Source organism: Pseudoliparis swirei, chromosome 4, assembly GCF_029220125.1.
Source record: "Pseudoliparis swirei isolate HS2019 ecotype Mariana Trench chromosome 4, NWPU_hadal_v1, whole genome shotgun sequence".
NCBI lineage: Eukaryota > Metazoa > Chordata > Actinopteri > Perciformes > Liparidae > Pseudoliparis > Pseudoliparis swirei.
This window is the reverse complement of record NC_079391.1, coordinates 14299073-14319837: the sequence shown is the minus strand read 5'-3', so window position 1 is coordinate 14319837 and position 20765 is coordinate 14299073. Positions and strand designations below refer to the sequence as shown.

Below are 20765 nucleotides of genomic sequence, written 5' to 3'. Positions count from 1 at the left end.
TATATATATATTAGTGCTGTGAAAAATAACGCGTGAACGCCTTATGATTAAATTACAGGATTAATTAGTTACTTTTTTTTAACGCATTTAACGCATGTGCAGAATGAGCTTCCAATACGTCTGTTGTTGGTCGTCTCTACAGCAGCATGTCATTCTGTCTCTACGTGTCGCGTTAACACTACTCCGATCTCCGTCTCGCGTGCGCCGCAGAGCTCCTGCGCCTGACGAAAAAAAGTCACTTGCGCCCTCCTGCCCCCCCATCATGAAGGAGTTATGGTTAGGGCACCAACATGGTTAGCAGCGGTACTGGACATGGACTTTAAAAGCAGTGTATATGGTTTGGCACGGGCATATTTTGAGTTCTGATATTGGGCTGGTTTTAATTGGCCATTGGGCTGGTTTTGTCACACAGACCTGGCAACCCTGGCCGTGTGTGACTACGTGAGCCCGTGTCGAGCACACCAGCGTCAGGCTGGGCGCGATGGGGAGACCGTCACCGGTCCCCCTGAACACGTGGAGACCGATTATGACGAGCAGCCTGAACTTAGATTAGTACCGTAACGTTGACTGCAAGTCTTGCATTCATAAAAGTAGGCCAAGAAATAATAAATTAGCCATTATAACCATGTTTAAGCTAGCAAAGCGTACTCTGGCGTGACAGTCTGCTAGCAGATGTGTTGGTGTCCAGCGGTCCCGGCTGTATACCCGGTGTTACCGGGAATATAGTGACGGAGGAATAAAGACCGTGGGGCGTCACTTTGTTTCAGTGGAACTCTCGCTGTCAGAAGCAAAACTGTACTTGTCACGTGTCATCTTCAGTACCTCTGATTGGTTGTTCTCTTTGCCCATCAAAACAGTGACAGGATTAACCCTATAAAGTCTGCACATGACAATACATATCACATCATATAATGGAGAACATATATTGTGTATGTTAACAGTCTGATATCCGTTGTGTGTCAGTGCTCCATGATAACGGCTTCTACAGGGAATATGGCCAAGGAGGTTTTTAATGTCCTCATTGTGCGTTTAAAAAAAAAAGTATCGGTTCAGGCACCGTTTAGGCACAGGTATCGTTTTAAAAGTACCGGTTTAGCACCGGTATCGGAAGAAGAAAAAAACGACACCCATCCCTAATCATGATAGTATCGAGGAGAGTATTTGTATTGGCTTCATTAGCGTTGTGCTGTTTTCCCGCATCTATGGACGGGCACATCCATTTAAAAAAAATTTAAAACAGTTTTATCCTTCAAACTTAACATTTAATGGCACTATAACACAAACAAATACAAACAACATCATCGATAAAATGTATCAGGCAGAAAGTCAAATACATATTTGTATTTTTACAGCAATGTAACATGCACAACTGGTATTTCCCTTTAAAGTTGCTCTCTGAAAATGGTGTTTAATCTGTTATTTAGTTCTTTTATATTATTCTCTTTGTCCATGCTGTGTTGTAACCAGTAAAGTGTTTGATGGTAGATCAGAGAGATTCATGGTTTTGACCAATGAGATGCAGCCGGGTGTGGGTGGCCCCCGGTGGATTAGTTGTCGCAGGAAACATCCAGCATCTGCCTCACTCACATATTGATCAGATATACCACACTTTGCTTCAGCCCATAGTAGTATTGATCCTAATCAATATTTCATTTTTTTCCCTGCCTGTCAAGTTTGAGACAAGGCCCCATACCCTAGCAGGAACAAAGAGGAAAAGCTACGGATGTAATTATGTGTCAATGTCTTTGGGTTTTGTCATTGATTTTTGGAAACAAAGGTGTGCTCTGGTGAGAAAAACACTAAACTTCTGTATGTCCTTATGAGAGGATGTCAGTGGCTCTTAATTCAGAAAAGGATTACAGAGGTCACAAAATGCCAATCATAATGAATGCAGACCAGAGGTCTTATGAAACCATTACAAATGCATCTGATACAGCGAATCAAATAGCTTCAGAAACAAAGAACGGAGGAGGAGTCAATTGTGACTGCCCAAATGTGATAGATGGTGTTGATGATCTAACTCACAAATATACAGGTGCAAATCAATATCTTCTCCAGCTCCCTCTGACCTTCACCTTTAAGAAAGCCTTCAAAGAGCACATTGAGTGAGAGGGAAAGAGAGAATGAAGCTGGGAATAAGGGAGAAATAAATGAAAGGACCATCACACGCTGTCAGCCACCTCCTTTCAAGTGCCGATGGGTCCCTTAGCTTTGGAAAATGAAAATGTTCCCATTGGAAAAGTGTCAGGCAACATTTTGTCATTTAGGTTGGGAACACGAGGGAGGACAGAACAATGCGGGAAAGATATTAAACTGGTATCGCAAAAGCAATAAGCAATGATATTTGAAGTGCTAGACACTGGGCCATTTCATTAAATGACAAGGATGGTTTGAGTCAATCATTTTATCATTGTTAAAAAATCCTTTTAAAAGATCATCAATAAATCGATCTTAGTAACAATTATTTTCTGTGTATCCAAATTCTAATTCTGCAATAGACCTTCATTGTTGTCCAAAAGCCATTGATTCTGCTGTTTGTTTTGAGTCAATCGCATCCACAGTAAATACTCACAAATGCTGAAAATAGTCCTCAACAAATGCATTATTTTGTCCTGATTGAATAACTTTTGCAAACAACTACTGTGCCAATGAAATTAGGGACATTATTTATTCTTTTTTTTTTATCAATCAATGTCCTTAAACTGTATATTTCTGGACGGTTTTTATGATTCAAGTCTTTCCAGAAATGTTTGAAACTGAGAAACACTCAATTATTGTTTTAGTCTCTCACCGGTGCTCAATCATTGGTGTAGTCTCTCACTGATACCTGTTACCTCTGTTAAAACTCACTCAACATAATTCAATGTTGTTTTATTCTATCCAGCATCTGTGTTAAAGGTGTAATTTCACATTTTGACTCCAGTTGCTCAGGTTCACCAGGTAATGATGAAGGATCGGCACAGAACGAATGTAGGAAAGCTGAAGTTTTTAATTTTTTATTAATACCCAATATGATACGCCCAGTGTTCCAGATTTCTACCCTCTAGTGATGTCTCTCAGATATTATAATTACCACATTTTATCTTAGTTAATATGGGCATAAATAATTCAGGTTATTAATTCACTGATAACCGCTGGGACAATGAGTGCAGAGGATACGGTACAATACCTCTCTGTCTGTCAGATCAAATGAAAACACCAAGCCAGAAATTAAACTCCGGCAGAGTAATTACTCTGTGATTATAAAAAAAGTACCTTTTCTGCTGAAAGAATAATTTCATATGAATAAGTCATGACCACAAATTGACCACGCCTGTAGCATGGGATGAGACAAGATGTTATGAAACTACAAACTGCATCATTTAATTTCAATTTAAATGTGTTTGTTTTAAAGCACATTAGTCCCCAAGTAACATTGTTGTTGTTGTTGATTGTCTTGCTCTCTTCCTTCCACTTTTATGCTTCTCCCCTGAGTTTCCCCTGAGTAAATCTGGAGTCTCTTTTAATTCCACGAATTTACTCTAATTGCTAGATTTTCAACAGTATGTATACAATAGACCTATAATGCAGTACACTACTTATTTTTAGTAAAATACAGCTGCCTGTATACCTTGTGGGATCTTCTTTATCCCCTTCCTCATTCATCCTTGCGCTGTCTCGCTTTTCTCTCTGTGTTTTCGTTACGCTCATTCTTCTCAATGTTTCTGTGATTCTCTTTTTCATTTTGCACCTTTGGATTCTGCTCTAATCTTCTTGTTTTCCTCTCTGGCACTGATTTATCTCGCGTCGCGTCCATTTGTTTGTAAATCGAGGTCATCTTATCTGACTCGCTGTCTCCCTCCTCTTTCAGCTCCAGCTGAGTTTGTTCAAGCTCCGCAGTCCATCTCTCGGCCCGTCGGCACCAACGCGGTCTTCACCTGCCAGGCTGAGGGCGAGCCGGAGCCCCAGCTCACCTGGCTGAAGAACGGGCAGATTCTGGAGCCCTGGGGACACGTCAAACTCAGGAACAACAACAGGTGAACAATAACTTTTCCTTTTTATCTTAAGGAAATGTATTCATATATACGAGGGTACCCACTGATTTGTCAGGTTGTGGAAAAAAGTCACAAAGCAAAACAATATATATATAGCAAAACAATAGCCCTGCACGACATGTATGGTGAAGCTTTTTCGGAGGTTGTTGAAACTGTCAGAAGTATTGTTTCTCCAAGCAACTCGCCATAATCTGTCATGTTGTTTAGCTGAGGAGAGGTCTGCTTTTTCCATACTTTTTTTGGGACTAATAATAATAATATATGAATATCCTATATATGAAATTCTTCTCTGCATTTGACCAATCCTTAGTAATTACAGGCAGTGGGCTCCCCACTGAGCTACAGCCAACCCAAAACCCAAGACCCAAAACCCAAGACTAATGCAGTGCTTACATCTGATGCACCAATCTATTGTCCATGTATATATTTTACATGTACACGTGCAACACTATGGAGACTTCCTACTTGGAGGGATGTTGGTACAACTTTCTAATGAGCCACACTTTATATGAAATCATTGTAAGTCTTTATTCATGGATAATAAATAATGCATGTACACATAAGACATCAATAAGAGTAGCTTTTAGGCTGCCAGGTTGTGAAAATATCTTTTGGCTGGTGTTTATCCTCAAACAAGACACTTGTCTTTTTAGCTCTTAAATTCATCAGCAAGACCCTCTAATGGACCAATTTATCTGGATCAAAATCTGTCTTAAAGGCATATGAACATGTGTAACTGTAGACTTGATGGCTTGTGTGAAACCCACATGTGTTGACTAAAGGATTATCAACATTTATAATTGTATTTTAACCAAAGAATAAACATAGCCTGGCAACAAGTTTAGAAAATAATCAGAAAAAGGGCCACTGTGGCCAGCACATTATGCAAACTGTGAGTAACACAGCCCAGATTTCCCTCCCAAACCTGACTCCCACACACTCACTGTGTCCTGACAAAATTGGACCTAAATCACAGAAGAAATATGGATTTCAGGATTAAACGACTGCCTTAATCAGATCATTGGCATCATCAAATGCTCAATTTTGCTGCGTTCCCATCACTCCTAACGCGGCAGCTGCTGGAATTCACGCCTGCCAACTCGTGAGCCTCAATTTATTTGTGCCTTTGTATGCGAGCAGCGTATTGACTGGATGTTGGAGGCTTTCCCATGGCAGTCTCCAGGAATGTACCCGGCAACCAGCTCTGTTAGTTACCATCCTCAGCTCCTCACAGTGGAAAGGTTGCATGTTACAGTGCCTGTTGTCTGTGTCAGAGGAGGGCTATCTTAGAGATAATATAGAGCAGAACATACACGGTGGACCTACTTTTTTTGTGAATTATACCAAATAACGGCTGATAATGTCTGGTGTTTGTGTGTGTGTGTGTGTGTGTGTGTGTGAACTGCTATACTCTATCCTTCCAGCAAATAAAGTTACATGTTGGCAGCCAGCCATGCGTGCATATTGTAGTTTTTATGAAAGAGAAATATGAAGTGAATTTATTAAATTTGCACAAAGAAAAGCCATACTCTACAGTGAGTGACGGGAGCAGACCTCTCCATCGTTCACACACACACCGCTCCACTCCTACTTGCCTGAAGAAATATATGAGTGGCCGCACTTGGACGTATACAAAAATATGAGCGGGTGTTCAAAAGTGAAATGCTGAGTTGGCAGAAAGAGCAAATGAAGAGAGAGAGGCCGAAAGATAGAGCGGGTAGTCAGAGAATCACAGCGTCTTTCACTTGCCACCATTCGTGTATGCTATAGACCTGCTATAATGGGTCGCTCATGCATCACAAATCCTGCTCTGTGATTGGTTCAGGAGGCAGGCCTCAGCTGGAGATCTACCATTAGCTAATTATCTCATAAACTCTGCTAGTTGACCAGGAAATGCAGCCAGCCATTTAGAGCACAGAGCAGCTCAATGGGCCTCTTTTTACACTCTGTAGATAAACTCTGAGGCGAGTAAGAACACATAACAGTACGATTCATTATCACAGTTTCTTATTTATTATTACTTTATTATCTAACTCTGTGTACTACAACATATATACACAGACTAGTTTAGCCGAATACTGCTCTCTGGACTGTGTGTGCTTGAAACAAGTGCTAACATTAATTTGTATTGTTGATTAATCTATATGTCTCTTATTTTCTTACAAATAGATTTGTATGTTTGGTATTTAAATAGTATAAAATGTGCATTAGAACATCCTAAAGCTTGAGTTGATGTGTTTTTCCGACCAAAAGTCCATAACCTAAATTTATGTAATTTACTGCAATTGAAGTACAGTAAAAAACATCAAACTTGGTTTTGATATTAAAAAGGTCAATTTCAAGCACAAGATGCATTGAACATGCACTTTACCGAAGCAGAACCGAGTGTTTATCCATTACATGCAAACATCTAATGCACAAATATTGGAGGAGCTGAGGATAGAAATACCAACCCCTGTGATGAGGCCAACATGCTCTCCCACCGAGCTACAGCCATCCCATACATGTCAGTTGCACATGACATTTTGCAGAGGGATGTTTGGAGACCTTATAGTTTTACCTGAAGCTGAAAAAAACCAATTGTGTTGTTGTAGTGGAGGTCCCGAAAAAGTGGGAACATAATGAGGCATAGGGCACAATGTACCTCTTAAACCAAGCCAAGACACAATAATGATGAGCAAATGATATTCAAATGTCAGCTCTGGGCAGCACAACAATTGTATTATGTTATATATTATAAACACATATACATACTCTGTTGGATACCGGAAGTTTCTATATGCAGTGTTTATATACAGTGTAAATTGTGTTTGTGGTGGGAAAGTCTGTATGTGTGTGTGTGTGTGTGTGTGTGTGTGTGTGTGTGTGTGTGTGTGTTTGTGTAAAAATATACATACACTGTTTGTCCCTTCAGCATCCCTCATGACGCTGACCTTCAAAAGCAAATCGGACAAGGGAAGGAAGGGAATCGATTGTACATTTCATTCACACACACGCATGCACATACATTAATCAAAAAGCAAGTGAGCCTCGTATGTGCACAAGTAGCCCTGTGGTCCATGCCATCATTCATGTTGTGCAAATGTATAGTCAAACATGACTATTCACAAAATGTGGTGCGCCCTTGTCACGCAAGTGTTACACACAAACAAACACAAGGAAGACACGTGAAACGCTGCATGAGACGCGATGATGTTAAAGAGCAGCTGATTAGCTGCTTCTATAAACAGACTGATGCTCAGTGTGAAGTTGTGTGCCTCAACAGGCTTTCCTACACACACATGCTCACATGATGGAACAAGAACACACACACTATTGCTACCCCATTCATTATTGGCCCTCGCTGGCAAGGTAAAGCATGTTATTGTGGCTTTTTGAAGCTGATGGATAATTATCAGAATTATGTATGAAGACTCGCCTCACTCTCTAAAGTTGACACATGTAAACATCCAACATGTACAACCTGTGATCTTAAAGCAGGCAGTCTAATAAACATTGAAATACAACCTTTTTTATTTTAAAAGTGATATTGTAACTGATGTTGACGAACAAATTAGATCTTTTTCATGTGATGAATGAAGATAGGAGAGAGAGATCCCTCTTTTTCTCAATCATTTAGATCTTTTTCACATTGATGTAGAGAGAATTTAAGTTGTATAGTAAAGAAACAAACATTCTTCAAGTGTGTGTGTGTGAGTACCGTGGTGTGTTTTATAATTAATGAGCAACATCTGAAGGAGCAGGCCACTACACAAACCTAGACATTTCTTTGCGGAATCCTTTCAAAGGGTTTTCTTTTTTCTTCTCTTTCTTTCCCCCAGACCTGCCTTTCTTGTTTGCGGCCCCTCTCTGTGCCCCACGTCCCCCTTCTGCCCCCATGACAGAGAGCTGGGGCCTGGGCATTGGCCTTGAACTCTGACCCTGCCTGTAATCAGTCATATCCCTTGGCCCTTCCCTCCTCTCAGGCCACAGACACATTGCTCCTCCCCTCCCCTCCCCCTTCCCCACCTCTTCCTCCTGTTTTCTCTTTGTCCCCATATTTTTTTCCCCCATTCTCTCTTCCCGGATCTAGAATGGCCACACTGGCTTTTGGTGGGGTGCTGCTCAGAGACAACGGAGAGTAAACAGAGCCGAACAACAGATCCAGAGCTCCACTGTCAATCACGTATCCATAAATCTGTGAAATGACCTTGAACTAATGGGTAAATGATGGGGTCAACCTGTCAGGACCTGACAGCATGGCTTTGGAGCTCATGTAAGACAAAACAAGCAAAAATTTAGGCCAAACCCCTCTCAAAATGCTGTGTGACGGGTTTCCATCCTTATATTCTTTCTCACACACTTTATGTATTTTTGATGGCCAAGCTCTACTGTTGCATGTGAATGTATTCTAAAACAGAATGTCCAAACTATTTATTTGAAAAAATGGTTTAAAAGTAGAACCGTGTCTCATTTTGTGACCTCCTCTCTAGGAATATAATGGTTGTATAATAACTAAGGACAATATATTGATGAAAAGTATTGACAATCCAAAAGATTTTAATGCATAAATGTATGCTTTGTTTTCTTCTGTCTTTCATCAATTCATCCTAATTGTGATGCAACCTAAAACAAATTATTTTAAAACATTCGGCATCGATCAGGTCTTCCCTGAGAAATATCCTGGTACAGGAAGAAATGTGGTTTACATTTCCAGCTTCCGCAGCAGAAAAAAAGTAACACCTACTTCAAACAGAGACACTCTGCTCCTTATTTGCCCAATTATTTTTAGAAAGTCTCCAAAAGCACCACGGTATCTGCTCACCGAAGTGAAACCAAAACACAGAATTGTGTGGAGAACAATTCTATATTAAGTTATATCTAAAAAGTTAAAATAATCATATATTCTGATACTCTAAAATGTTTAAACCTCTGAGCTTTTATTCTTGAATTTGGAAAGGACGTTTTGACAGCAGGTGTGGAATTTCACAAGTTCAGCAGGATCGGTCTGCGTGTAATTGGCTTGGCATCACACACGTGTGTGTGTTCATGCATGTGTATGTGGTTGAGCACACATGCGCTCGGATGCTACTGTACCTTTTGAAGCAAGCAACGTCTTGTGAAATGTCCCTGCATTCCCCTCACACACTCAGGAGGCCCATCCAGGCCCGGTGGTATCCGGGTAGGGCGTCCCCGGGGGCCTCTACGCTACTTCTGTGGCGTCTGGTCGGGGGTGCCCATCTACAAACACTCCATCCATCGCTGATATGAAAGGCTGTCACAAATGTGATGGTTGAGTAGCGAGCTGAGGGCTGGCGACTGCTGCCACTTCCGGGGTCAGAGGTGGGATTGGGCCTCTTTGACCTGATAATTATCCAGATTGAATCCACCTGGCAGACAAGAGAGAATAATAACTCCTTTACCTCGCAGCCAATTCTGACCACGATTAGAAAAGTATACTGTAATTGTAGGAAATGGAATAATTCCCCTCTCCATCCTGCCCGCTGACCCAGAAGAGCACCCCCGATTCTTACAAATCCATCCTCACAAACCACGCTGAGGCTGGTATGACTTCTGTCCCCAGAAGAAAGGCAACTTTCCTCATGTCCCATTTCAAAGGTCCAGAAGGTCGCCAGTGACGGACCACAAGCACCGCATATGGCTGACATGTTGTTCTTTCTATGAATGGCATGCAATACATTTAGATTTAATACACAGAGGATACAACCTGTCAATCAAAGAAAGATGACAATCAGTTCGACATGTTTTTACAAACTTCAAGTGACAAATTAGTCGGGATGCGATGGGGTCAGATCAGTTTCAATGATTGCAAATACACACAGAGAGACTCACAAATGAAAACACGATGATTCACAAATGCGCACAGAACATTCACAAATACATTCCAATGCACATGTAAATATATTACGATTTATATAAATGGAAAAGAAAAATCACCAATATGTTTACGCATTTCTATGTGGATTTGTCTATTTGTTTGTGTATTTATATGTATTTATTTGTGGATAACGCTGCATTTGTTTGTGGATCGCTACACATTTGTGCACGGATTTATGAGACTCCCCATGCCGACTCAACTCGGAAATGCGTTTTTTTCAACATAGACCCATCTCTAGCCAATCAGATGTCGCCCTCACGTTTAACCAATCACATGAGCGTCATTCACTTCGTTCCTACCTTAGAGGGGCGGGGCTTATCTCGGTGGTTTGACCGCTGCCAGTCTAATCGCGTTGGAAGCGGCAGTCGTGAAAATTACCGAGCTGTGTGAGCCTATGGGGGATATTATGAACCCAAACACGAGGGCGTTAGATGTTCCGATGTGTGGGGGATGTCCTCAACAAGCATAAAGCAGAACTAGTGGTTATTTCTTTCATGGTGGATGGCGCGGAAAACTTTACTTTTTCCACAGAGTCAAGCCACGGAGGCGGGATGACATCTGATTGGCTTCAGGTAGGTCCATGTTAAAAAACCGCATTTACGGATGAGCCACAGCAGGGGAGTCTCATGAATCTGTGCACAAATGTGTAGCGATGCACAAACAAATGCAGTGCAATCCACACTTATATACATATAAATCCACAAACAAATAGACAAATCCACATAGAAATGCATAAATATATTTGTGATTTTTCTTTTCCATGTATATAAATCGTAATATATTCACGTGTGCATTGGAAAGTATTTGTGAATCATTCTGCGTGCATTTGTAAATTGAATATATTTGTGAATTGTTCTGTGCGTATTTGTGAATCTTCATGTTTGCATTTTTGAGTCTCTGTGTGCATTTCGTTTTTGTGAATGATCTGACCCCATAGGATGCTGCAGGATAAGTTGAACTCCTGTGGCATTACATTTTTGTTTTTATATTAAAGCATAAGAACTTGAGGCCAGAGGCTTTTTTTCCTTTATTAGAAAGATGCTTTAAATCTGTAAAATGCCACGAGCTGGGGCTTTACAGTAAGTAGCAGGACAAAGTTACAAAGTCAAGCCCTTCCAGATTTCCAAGGTATTCATTATGTGTGTTTTCACTTTTCTCCCACACATATTATACATTACACCAAAAATGGCATTGGTATGAAAATGGCAAGGAGTAATGTTTTACACCACAGGGGGTCTTTTATATAGTTAAATTATTTATTTTTGCCTTCAGACAAATGAGAGTGGATTACTTATTCTCGTCTAATAACACCTACTCAGCATATACACACAAACACACACAATGCTTATATTTATTCTATAACAGAAGACTGGTTCGGAGGGAAGGAGGAAGAAGCAGATATACAGTAGATAGACAAAGAGCAGAGTGGTGAAGGAACAACAGTGATGAGCGATGGTTGAAAAAATATAGAGAGAAGGCAGTGATTGTGTGTGTGTGTGTGTGTGTGTGTGTGTGTGTGTGTGTGTGTGTGTGTGTGTGTGTGTGTGTGTGTGTGTGTGTGTGTGTGTGTGTGTGTGTGTGTGTGTGTGTGTGTGTGTGTGTGTGTGTGTTTCTAAATTATATGTTTTCCTTGCTGGTAAGCACTTGGCGCTTTATAGCTAAAATAAGCAGATTTGAAACAATTATTATTATAATAATGTAACACTATGACACAATAAGTACTTCTTACTACTTTGCTAATGGAAATGTTAAAGTACTTTAAATAGTGAACTATTAAATAACATAATTAACCTTGTGGATATGCAAAATGTCCTTTAGATTTCTTACATATAGTCAGATACAGTCAACTGAATATATATATGTGTCAGAGAAACTAAACTTCCCAATTTCTTATTTTCTTTCCTTCCTTTCTTTCTGTTGCACCTCTCCTCTTCTTCTCTTCTCACAGCACACTGACGATATATGGTGTCAGCCAGGATGACGAGGCGATCTACCAGTGTATCGCTGAGAACAGCGCTGGCTCCACACAGGCCAGTGCCCGCCTCACCGTGCTCTGGGCTGATGGCCTGCCCGGTGAGCCCACCCATGTGCAGGCCGAGGCCCTCTCACCCACCAACATCCAGGTGTCCTGGAGGAAGCCCAATCAAAACACGCAGGACATCATCGGTTATGTGCTCCACATCCGCAGGATTTCAGGTGGGTTGCACTCAAGATCGAAATCGTTCTATGCAATAGATGACATCAAAATAAGTCACCAGACGAAAAGCTGATGAAGATAGATGGCAGTGACATTGACAGCGAGGGCCCCAAATCACAGAAACAATGTGCGCCCACTGCTTACATGCGGATCACAAATGGCCCTTTTCATCAATGATTGTCACGCTCCTCTTTCATGCTTCATGTGGTGGTCCTTGTGATTGATTGCATGTGTCAAAATATTCCACAAGGAAATTATCTATTTTTGCAGTTTGAATCACAAACGAATATACTGTACACATACATGTCTCTGTTGCAGATCATGGAAACTATGATAAATGCACTGCGTTTTTAGTGTTTCCCATCTCATTTTCATGACTTTCATTTGGAAGATGCTTTTGTCCATAACTGCTTACAATATGAGGAAAAAGCAGAAAGAAAATGCATTCCTGCCAACAAACAACTAAAAGTGTTCAGTGCTATGTAAGTCCCCACACTCCACTATCCAGATGGATATAATATAAGAACTACAATTTAAGGACCAATTTTACCTTGGGATCCATATGTTTTTACTCTTGGTATGATGCTTCCTCTGTGTGTCCATACATGCATATGTGCATGCTTGTTTATGAGCATGCAGTGTAGTTGTTTACAGCTTTTGGCAAGCGTATGAGTGTGTGCATGTGATTGTTTTTTTTGTGCGTGCCGAGGTTCTTGGAGTGCCTGCTGCTGTTCTCTTTAGTAGTTCTATAAGACGGATAATTAAGGGCCCCGGGCGCCAACCAATAGAATCTGCTGTTATTGCCCTTCCAAGATGGTATGGCCCAATAGGTTGAGGGCTGGAGGTGCATATTGGTTATGGTTGGTTGTCTCCGGCTTGAGAGCAATAAAAATGCTTTAACACGTCCTTTGCGACTCCACTTTTTACCACCTCCATCTCCTAACTCCACCCCTGCAATTCAGCCAACCTTCCCCATTTAGTTCAAACAAGATTAGCTATTATCTAACAGAGCGCCTCTGATAAAACCAGTGAAATGTGCAATAATCATAAAATAACGACCGAAACCGATTATATTTATTTTTTTCTTTTCCTGTTAATTTCATTTTATATCCTCCTTTACCTCCCCATGTTTCCTCCTTCAGACCCAGTGGAGATGGAGTATGAGGAGGCCGTCAGTAAGGTGACACTGCAGCAAATCATCAGGGACCTGGAGCCCTCCACCTGTTACACCTTCTACATCAAGGCCTACACATCCCACGGGGCCAGCAAACCATCAGACAGTGTCACCGAGAGCACTCATGGGGAGGGTGAGCTGGAAGCAGAGCACACACAAAACACACTCACCCACACAACCTATATGTTTGCCAATAATATACATTAATATGAAGTGTTTACAATGTAAAAAAAGACTTTTGTTGACTGTATTTTATGTTTCAGTGCCAGCACCTCCATCCCTCTACACTAAGGTGGTGAACAGGAGTGTTATACAAGCAAGGTGGGAACCTTCCTCCAAGATGGGCCAACATCAGGGCTTCAGGCTGTATTACAGAAGAGCCCACACACTGATGTTCACTGGTCCCATCTCATTCCCTCGCAACGTCACCCAGTACAACATCACTCAGCTCGGTGAGATGTGTAGTTTCTTAGAACTACAACTTTTGGTCATAGCAAACTTCTATTTTTAACTGACTTAAGTGTTTCTCTGATCTTAATTGCCATTGTAATCTTAATTAAATGAGCCACATTGATAGTGGTTTCTGGTCTTGAAAACATGCATTTCAGAATCTCTCTGTGTAACTGTGCTGAAGATGGACCGAGGACTAAAACACACTCCTACCTCAAGAGATGTGTGCTTCTTTCATTAGCTTACCATCTGTTCCTGTCTTTTTTGTCCAGATTCTTCACTTCTTTATGAGATAAAGCTTCTCGCATTCAACGAACACGGAGATGGCAACGCCACCTTGCGATTGGTTTCACTTCGGGAGGCGGTGGAGAAATCTGGTGATTGTCTTAACGAACCAAACAGAGCAACGTGCAGCTACACCACCAGTGCATCCCAGTTTAATCTTTTCAAGCTGACCATCACAGACACATCCACACATGCACAGCGCCCTGACGTAGTCTTGGAGTTTGATTTATCACAAAAATTGGCATATTAAAACTAGCATTAATATAGTATGATTTGAGTGATTTAACATGGTTAACTCAATGAATAATGAAAAAATATGTTTGATACACTTTGAAAACAAAAAATATTGGTATCATGTTTGAGTGGGAATGTTTGGGACTTCCCGAGACACAAATAGAAAGATGAAACTTTGTGTCACTAAAATAAATATATACTATTGTCTCCAAAACAAACTTAAATAGAAAGGAGTGTCTTCGGCCTCAGATGTAGAAATGCATAAGACAGCGGTCGGATGAGAATGTTCAACTGGTCTCCGGAGGTTTCCTCCAGCTGGTTCTTTGCTTGAAGAATAAACTCTATTGCATCGAACTCTGACCGTTTCCAGGGCTTACTTCAAACATGTTTCGGACACCAATAGTTATGAGAGAATAGATAAAGTGTTGGAGCAGTAGTTTAGACTTCTTCAACTGGCCCAGCCTGAGCTTTTGTTCTCCAATACTTCTTTTCACAAACGTTTGTGGTGGTTTGACTGTGAGGTTTTCTGTATCATGTCAGTGTTGGACGCCCCATGCGATTGTGTGAAAGATGAACAGAGCGAAACATCCACTACAGGCATCATAATCGGCATTCACATCGGAGTCACCTGCATCATCTTCTGTGTGCTCTTCCTCGTGTTCAGCTACCGCGGCAGGTCAGTACCAACACGGCATGTAAATGCTTCAATAACAAAACGTCCCAATGGAATAACTTGCCAATCATTTTTTATGGAGATAATTGTCATGTTGTTATCATGTGTGTGCGGCTGACAAGAGTTTTCTGTGTGTGTGTTTATGTAATCCATAGGTTAGTGATGTGTAAGACGGTTCAGGCCACCCCCCAGGCGGGGCACAGCGCTGTGCTGGAATCCTCTTCCTCTTCCCAAGGGGCCTCTGGGCAGAATGGGGCTGCCAGGAGAAAGATGGAGGTCAATGGCAGCGCTGCGGGGAAGAAAGTGTCCGAGAGCAACGAGCTGGAGAGACTTTTCACTCAACCCACACAAAAGACATGCATGGTGAGGCCTGATAAGACATTAAGTGAACTGGAAGCCATTATGAGTGATAGATAAAGATATTTGAAAGGTAAAAGAAGGCTTCTATTTCAACTTGGGTTATACATTTTTTGTATCTTCGGCTGCCTCCGGTAAAATTAGAACCAAATTACAGTATAACCCCAACTGACTTTCAGCCGAATTTCCTGGTTTGTTTATCTTAACATACTTGTCGTAGTTATGCACATTCATGGTTTTCCTTTTGAGAGATTATTAACAACATCACAGGTGAGCTCACTTGCTAGTCCGGGCTTTTAGAATTTTTTTATTTAGGGTCTTCTGATCACTCGTGTTTCTTACCCCACTGGACCTATTCTCAGAAGTTACTTTTGTGAGTGCAGTGTTATTGTTACTGATATAATTGAAGCCCGGAGTGCAAACATAAAACCCATGCTAGAATAAAGGTGAAGAGTTATGCTTAAATTCTCATTAATACCCAATTTATTTTAGCTTATTTATTCCATCATGCAAATTAGAAGCTGAAACTGCATTTAGCAGCAGGGAAAACATTCGGCTTTATATCTTACCATTTGTCAAATAAATTGCTGTCACTTATTTAGCAATAGTAGAATTTTTGTTTCTTCTTCCTGCCTTGTTTTCTTTGGATGCAACTTCTAAATGTCTCTCCTTCTTTTGTTCATTACAACCCAAACAGTTGGGCAAAAAAGGAGAGAGGAAATTATTCACAACATAAACACATTTCAATCAGGAGAGACGGGTATTTAGAGTTGAACAATCATTTATTACAATAGAATATTGCAATAGTGCAAAGTCTTTTTTGGCGATTGGACTCCATCCTGAAGTAGGATAAACCAGGGGTAGAGATGCTGATATCTGCGCAGGCAGAATCCCCCCATGGAGTCACATACACACAGGTGTGTGCAGAAATGAAAGTGGCAATGCTCAGCAGGAATGTGCAGGGCAACAAGTACACGTGTGTGTGTGTGTGTGTGTGTGTGTGCCTAGAGGGGCAGTTGTGCCTGCCTGACCGCAGCAGCTGAAACAGTCTGTTGTGGTGAGGATCCTCATGATCCTGCCGGCCAAGTCCTGCAGGGTGGGAGTAGTGTAGTTAGTGCTGCAGCCGAACGCACTACTCTCTGCAGAGCCTTCCTGTCCTGCGCGAGAGAGTTGCCAAACCAGGCTGGGTAGAGGCGCTGCCTTGCCTTTCTCACCAGAGTGTCTGTGTTTGACAGTAGTCCATTAATCCCAGTGGTGAGTACGTCCCTTCGTCCGTTGTCGGAGATCAGCCACCACCACTGTGTCATCCGCAAACTTGATGATGGTGTTGGTGTTACAGGGAGTACAGAGGGGGGGAGGGAGCGCAACCCCTGGGGATCCTGTGTTCAGGGTGAGGGATTTGAGTGGTCTGCCCACCCTGACCACCTGTGGCCTGATGACCACGGTGAGGGCCCACGGTCGGTAGTCCCTCTCACACTGTGCTCGGTCACACAGGTGTGTGTGTGCCATCCCCAGAGAACTCACTGCCACGCTTAACGGTGTTGTTTGTGTTAGCGCTAGCTGGCTGTTCAGAGCCCTCCTCACACTGTGCTCGGTCTGAGTGTGTGTCATCCCCAAGGTGGTGAACTCACCCGCTAACGCTTACAGTGTTGTTGTGTCAAGCAGCTAAGCGCTGTTGTTGTCCGCTAGGATGCGTCGGCACTCACCATTGCAGTAGTCGTAGTGGCCCCCTATGCAGCGCCTGGTGTCCGCGCTGCTCCATCTGTGATTCCTCTCCTCCTCTTCTCCTTCTTCTTCTCTTCCTCTCCTCCTCTCAGACACTGCCTTGCCGCCTTGTACGCCCATGGATGGATACAAGACCCGAGCAGGCAGCAGCACGGGCGCTCACAGCTTCACGGATGGATCTATCAACCCACGGCTTTTGGGACCTAACTTACCCTAACTTTGGGGCGATATGGTGTCCCGCGTTGCTATATGAGGCTCATTGCTACTTCAGAAACTCGCTGACGTCACTGAGACCACGCATTACGTTTCCTCACTCGCCGCTTCCGCGCGATCCTTTGTTTATTTTCCGGGGAGAGGAGAGAGACAGTAGCCTCTCTTGAATGGCGTAGCAGTGGTCCACGTTCTTTCCCCTCTGGTAGCACACGTAATGTGCTCGGGATACTTGTTCTGATGCCGACATAACACATCATGTAGGTCGATAGTGTGCTACGGTGTCCGCTGTTGTGGTGGGAATGTGGCGGCTGTGGTGATGACGAGCGAGATACTTCTGATTGATGCGATAACATCATGTAGGTGTCCGATAGTGCCTGCCCGCCGGTCGCCGTGGAAATGATGTAGACTGTGTGGTGATGACCAGCTGAACTCCCGGGAAGGTTTCAGCAGGAACGACAAGAAAGAGTCTGTTCTTTGGGGTCGCACCACATGTTGTTCGCGTCGAAAGCAGACCTCCACCGATGTTACAATCCGCATGTCCCGCTTGGATCTGATCCTTGCCCTAAATTCAATTCCTCCGTTTCCCTCGATGTTTTTTCGTCTCTCCGTGCCAGCGGCTCCACTGTTGTTGTGTTGTTTTCGCGTTACACTCCCGCCGCCACGCTGCAAAAAAAAGAGCGCACAATCTCCGCGGAGCTGCCGCGACGGCGACTGGACACTGCCGCGCCATCTCTGTGGAGTCCAGACACTGGTGATGGTGTCGAAGAAGAGTTGCCACAACTCCAACTGGAGGAGCCTGGGGTGGCGGAGGGTCGAAATGACGCGAGCTGAAACGACAACTGACAGCAGCAGAGAACACAACTTTAAAGTGTTACCAACGACTCTGTGATAGGCTTATCCAACTGGGCTGGCTCTAAATGGTTGGTTCATTCATCGGGCCCGCCCCCAATCAGCTAATGGAGTAATCGCTGCAAGACTTGTGAATGAACCAGCTGTACCCAATGTCTTCCTGTCTGAATTTTCGCTAAACTACATTAATACAGGGTAATATACGTTCTACATAACTCAAAGGTGTGAGCTACAGTTTATAATGCCTTCATAATAGTCTGGTAAAAGCAGGAAAACAACTATTTTGAAGATAACTCAGACAATAAACAAAAGCTTTAACTGCACTAACGTTGTTGATTACACAACAAAGAAATGGGGCATCCTGCACTCAAAAAAACGATTCACGCACTTCTTAGAGGTGACACATTTAAATATTGTTTGATACATTTAAATAAATCAATTACAAAACGAAGATATTTATTTTGAATGGGTGTAACACAAAATGTATGAATACTTTCATTTATTAGATTTATTTAGGTTACACTCACAAAAACGATTCAAGCCCTTCTTCGAGGTGACACATTTAAATATTGTTTGATACATTTAAATAAATCAATTACAAAAATAGATATTTATATTTAATGGGTGGAACACAAAATGTATGAATTCTTTCATTTATTAGATTTATTTAGGTTAGATGGTGTGCATATCAACTCAAAATAAATGTGTTTCATTGAGGACTACCCTTTGCGCATGCGCCAGCTGAACATCAGTTTTCTTTGAGTGTGATGGCTAGGAGTCCTGCCATGCATATGCAGCAGGACTCCTAACAGATTTCTGGCCAGGGACCTTTATTGTTTGTCATATGTTTCAGGTCTATTTATTCATCTGTGGGCCAACATGTCCAATAAATGATTTTAATGCACTTTGTAACCCTATTTAATTATGCATGTGCTTTCAGTCCGACTCCTACGTGCTGAACGCCGGCCAACTGTCTACGATACCGCTGGACACGTTTTCGGTGGAGCGAGAGACGCATTTCCAGCAGCCTCCATCAGCGGGAGCAAGTCGGCATGACCATGGCTAATCTTATGAAGGCCACTTCACAGGACAGTGTCCACAGAGACTCTTCTCTCACTCAGGTTGACAAGTGTTTCCTTTCAAAGTAGTTTTTCCTTTTGTGCAAAGATTTTATCTTCGGTAAGTTAAGAAGTTCTAGAGAATCTAGGTATGTACATCAGAGTGGTTTTGGCTTGAGGTTTGGGAGAGCTCTCTTCTGACGGACGGTTGTTTCTACTAGCCAAGCAGGCCAGTTAAAAAAAAATATTTTTTTATTTTGAAATTTGGACTTTTGTTAATGTGGTGTTGGGCAGCATACATAATAAATTCCCCAAAATGTTCTTCTACAATGATGATTTTATATATATATATATATATACATACTTATATGTTAAAGAGTTTATAAGTTATTATATATATACATATATATCACTTATATGTTAAAGTGTTTATAAGTTATTGGTCTGATCTCTACTTTTCTGTGGATGTCAAAGACTCCTGCTGCCTGCTCTCACCTATCAAGGATTCCACCTTCTCGCACACCGAAAGACCTCAGCCTTCATCCAGGGATTCGATGTGTTCTGTCTCAGGACTTTTTTTCAGTGATATCGACATTTTCTAATGCGTTCTCTGCCTTCATACGGGCAATAGACTTGGCTGTTTGAACCTTACTATTCAACAAAAACCTACCTCAGCCGGAATGAATGTCTTGAGGGAAGCTTTTCGGACTCTACCTTCCCCTGTGTTCACAATTACTTTACATGCAGAGGAACTGATTGGTTTGAAAATTACAGGATCAGGTGCCGCCCTACCTCAGATGTCAGGAATCGTCTCTCTTCTTCTTGTCGAAGCAAAATGAACAAAAAACGAGTATCCAACATAAAGCACTTCCAAATGCTGATGTTAATGTTCTACCTCAAAATAACAATGTTAATGTTGCTGTTGTTTGTCTGTTTATTGCTAAATGAAAATTCCTCTTTTCCCCTCTCTGAAATCGTGGCGTTCCCTCTCTTGTTGAATATGGTATTTGAAGATACAATGTCAGTACCTCATGCAAGATGACAGACTGATAACACGTTGTATGAATTACAGTATGTTAGTTAGGACGATGAATTATGCTGTTACATTGTAAGCCTTTTTTTACATTCAAAAGATCATTATCTTTTTTCTCTTCAGTTGTATGAATGTGTTAGAGATACACTGCATTTCTACTGACATTTTCAGGACTATTCACTATTCAATGAGACGTGATTCATAATGTTCAATTGGACAAGAGGAATTCAAATATGTCTATAATTAGCCATGATTTAATTGTGTGTATGTTTGTCTGTGCAGATGTGTTTTATTGATTGAATGAATGTTTTCATACATATGTGATATTTGTAAAAAAGAAGAAAATTAAGCACAAATCTTACCAATATGTTCGAATAGTTGGACATTTTGGGACAAACGATTTTTTACTTTCTAGCTGTCAGTTAGATGATGCCACTCTGGTGTCTCTGTGTTTATCTGTAAAGCTTCATTATAGCTAAAAGGCAGTAAGCCGAACTTAGCATATTCAGAACAGGACATAACTTTCCCTGAAATCACAAATTGCTATATTCACATCACTGTTTCAGCACATTATTATTACTGAGTGTACATAATTAGTGAGCTGT

General features: G+C 41.8%; 1 protein-coding gene across 1 annotated transcript in view; it reads left to right on the top strand.

Annotated features, from left to right (window-relative positions):
• Positions 1-19402, top strand: part of igdcc3 (immunoglobulin superfamily, DCC subclass, member 3) — a 53289-nt gene extending 33887 nt beyond the window's left edge. Inside the window, exons 7-14 of the mRNA XM_056413027.1 lie at positions 3851-4016; positions 11861-12108; positions 13252-13416; positions 13547-13735; positions 14006-14110; positions 14793-14928; positions 15081-15288; positions 19010-19402. Coding sequence (XP_056269002.1) covers positions 3851-4016; positions 11861-12108; positions 13252-13416; positions 13547-13735; positions 14006-14110; positions 14793-14928; positions 15081-15288; positions 19010-19135 — 1343 coding nt within the window. The 3' untranslated portion in view covers positions 19136-19402. The remainder of the gene's footprint in view (positions 1-3850; positions 4017-11860; positions 12109-13251; positions 13417-13546; positions 13736-14005; positions 14111-14792; positions 14929-15080; positions 15289-19009) is intronic.
• The last annotated feature ends 1363 nt before the right edge of the window (positions 19403-20765 follow it).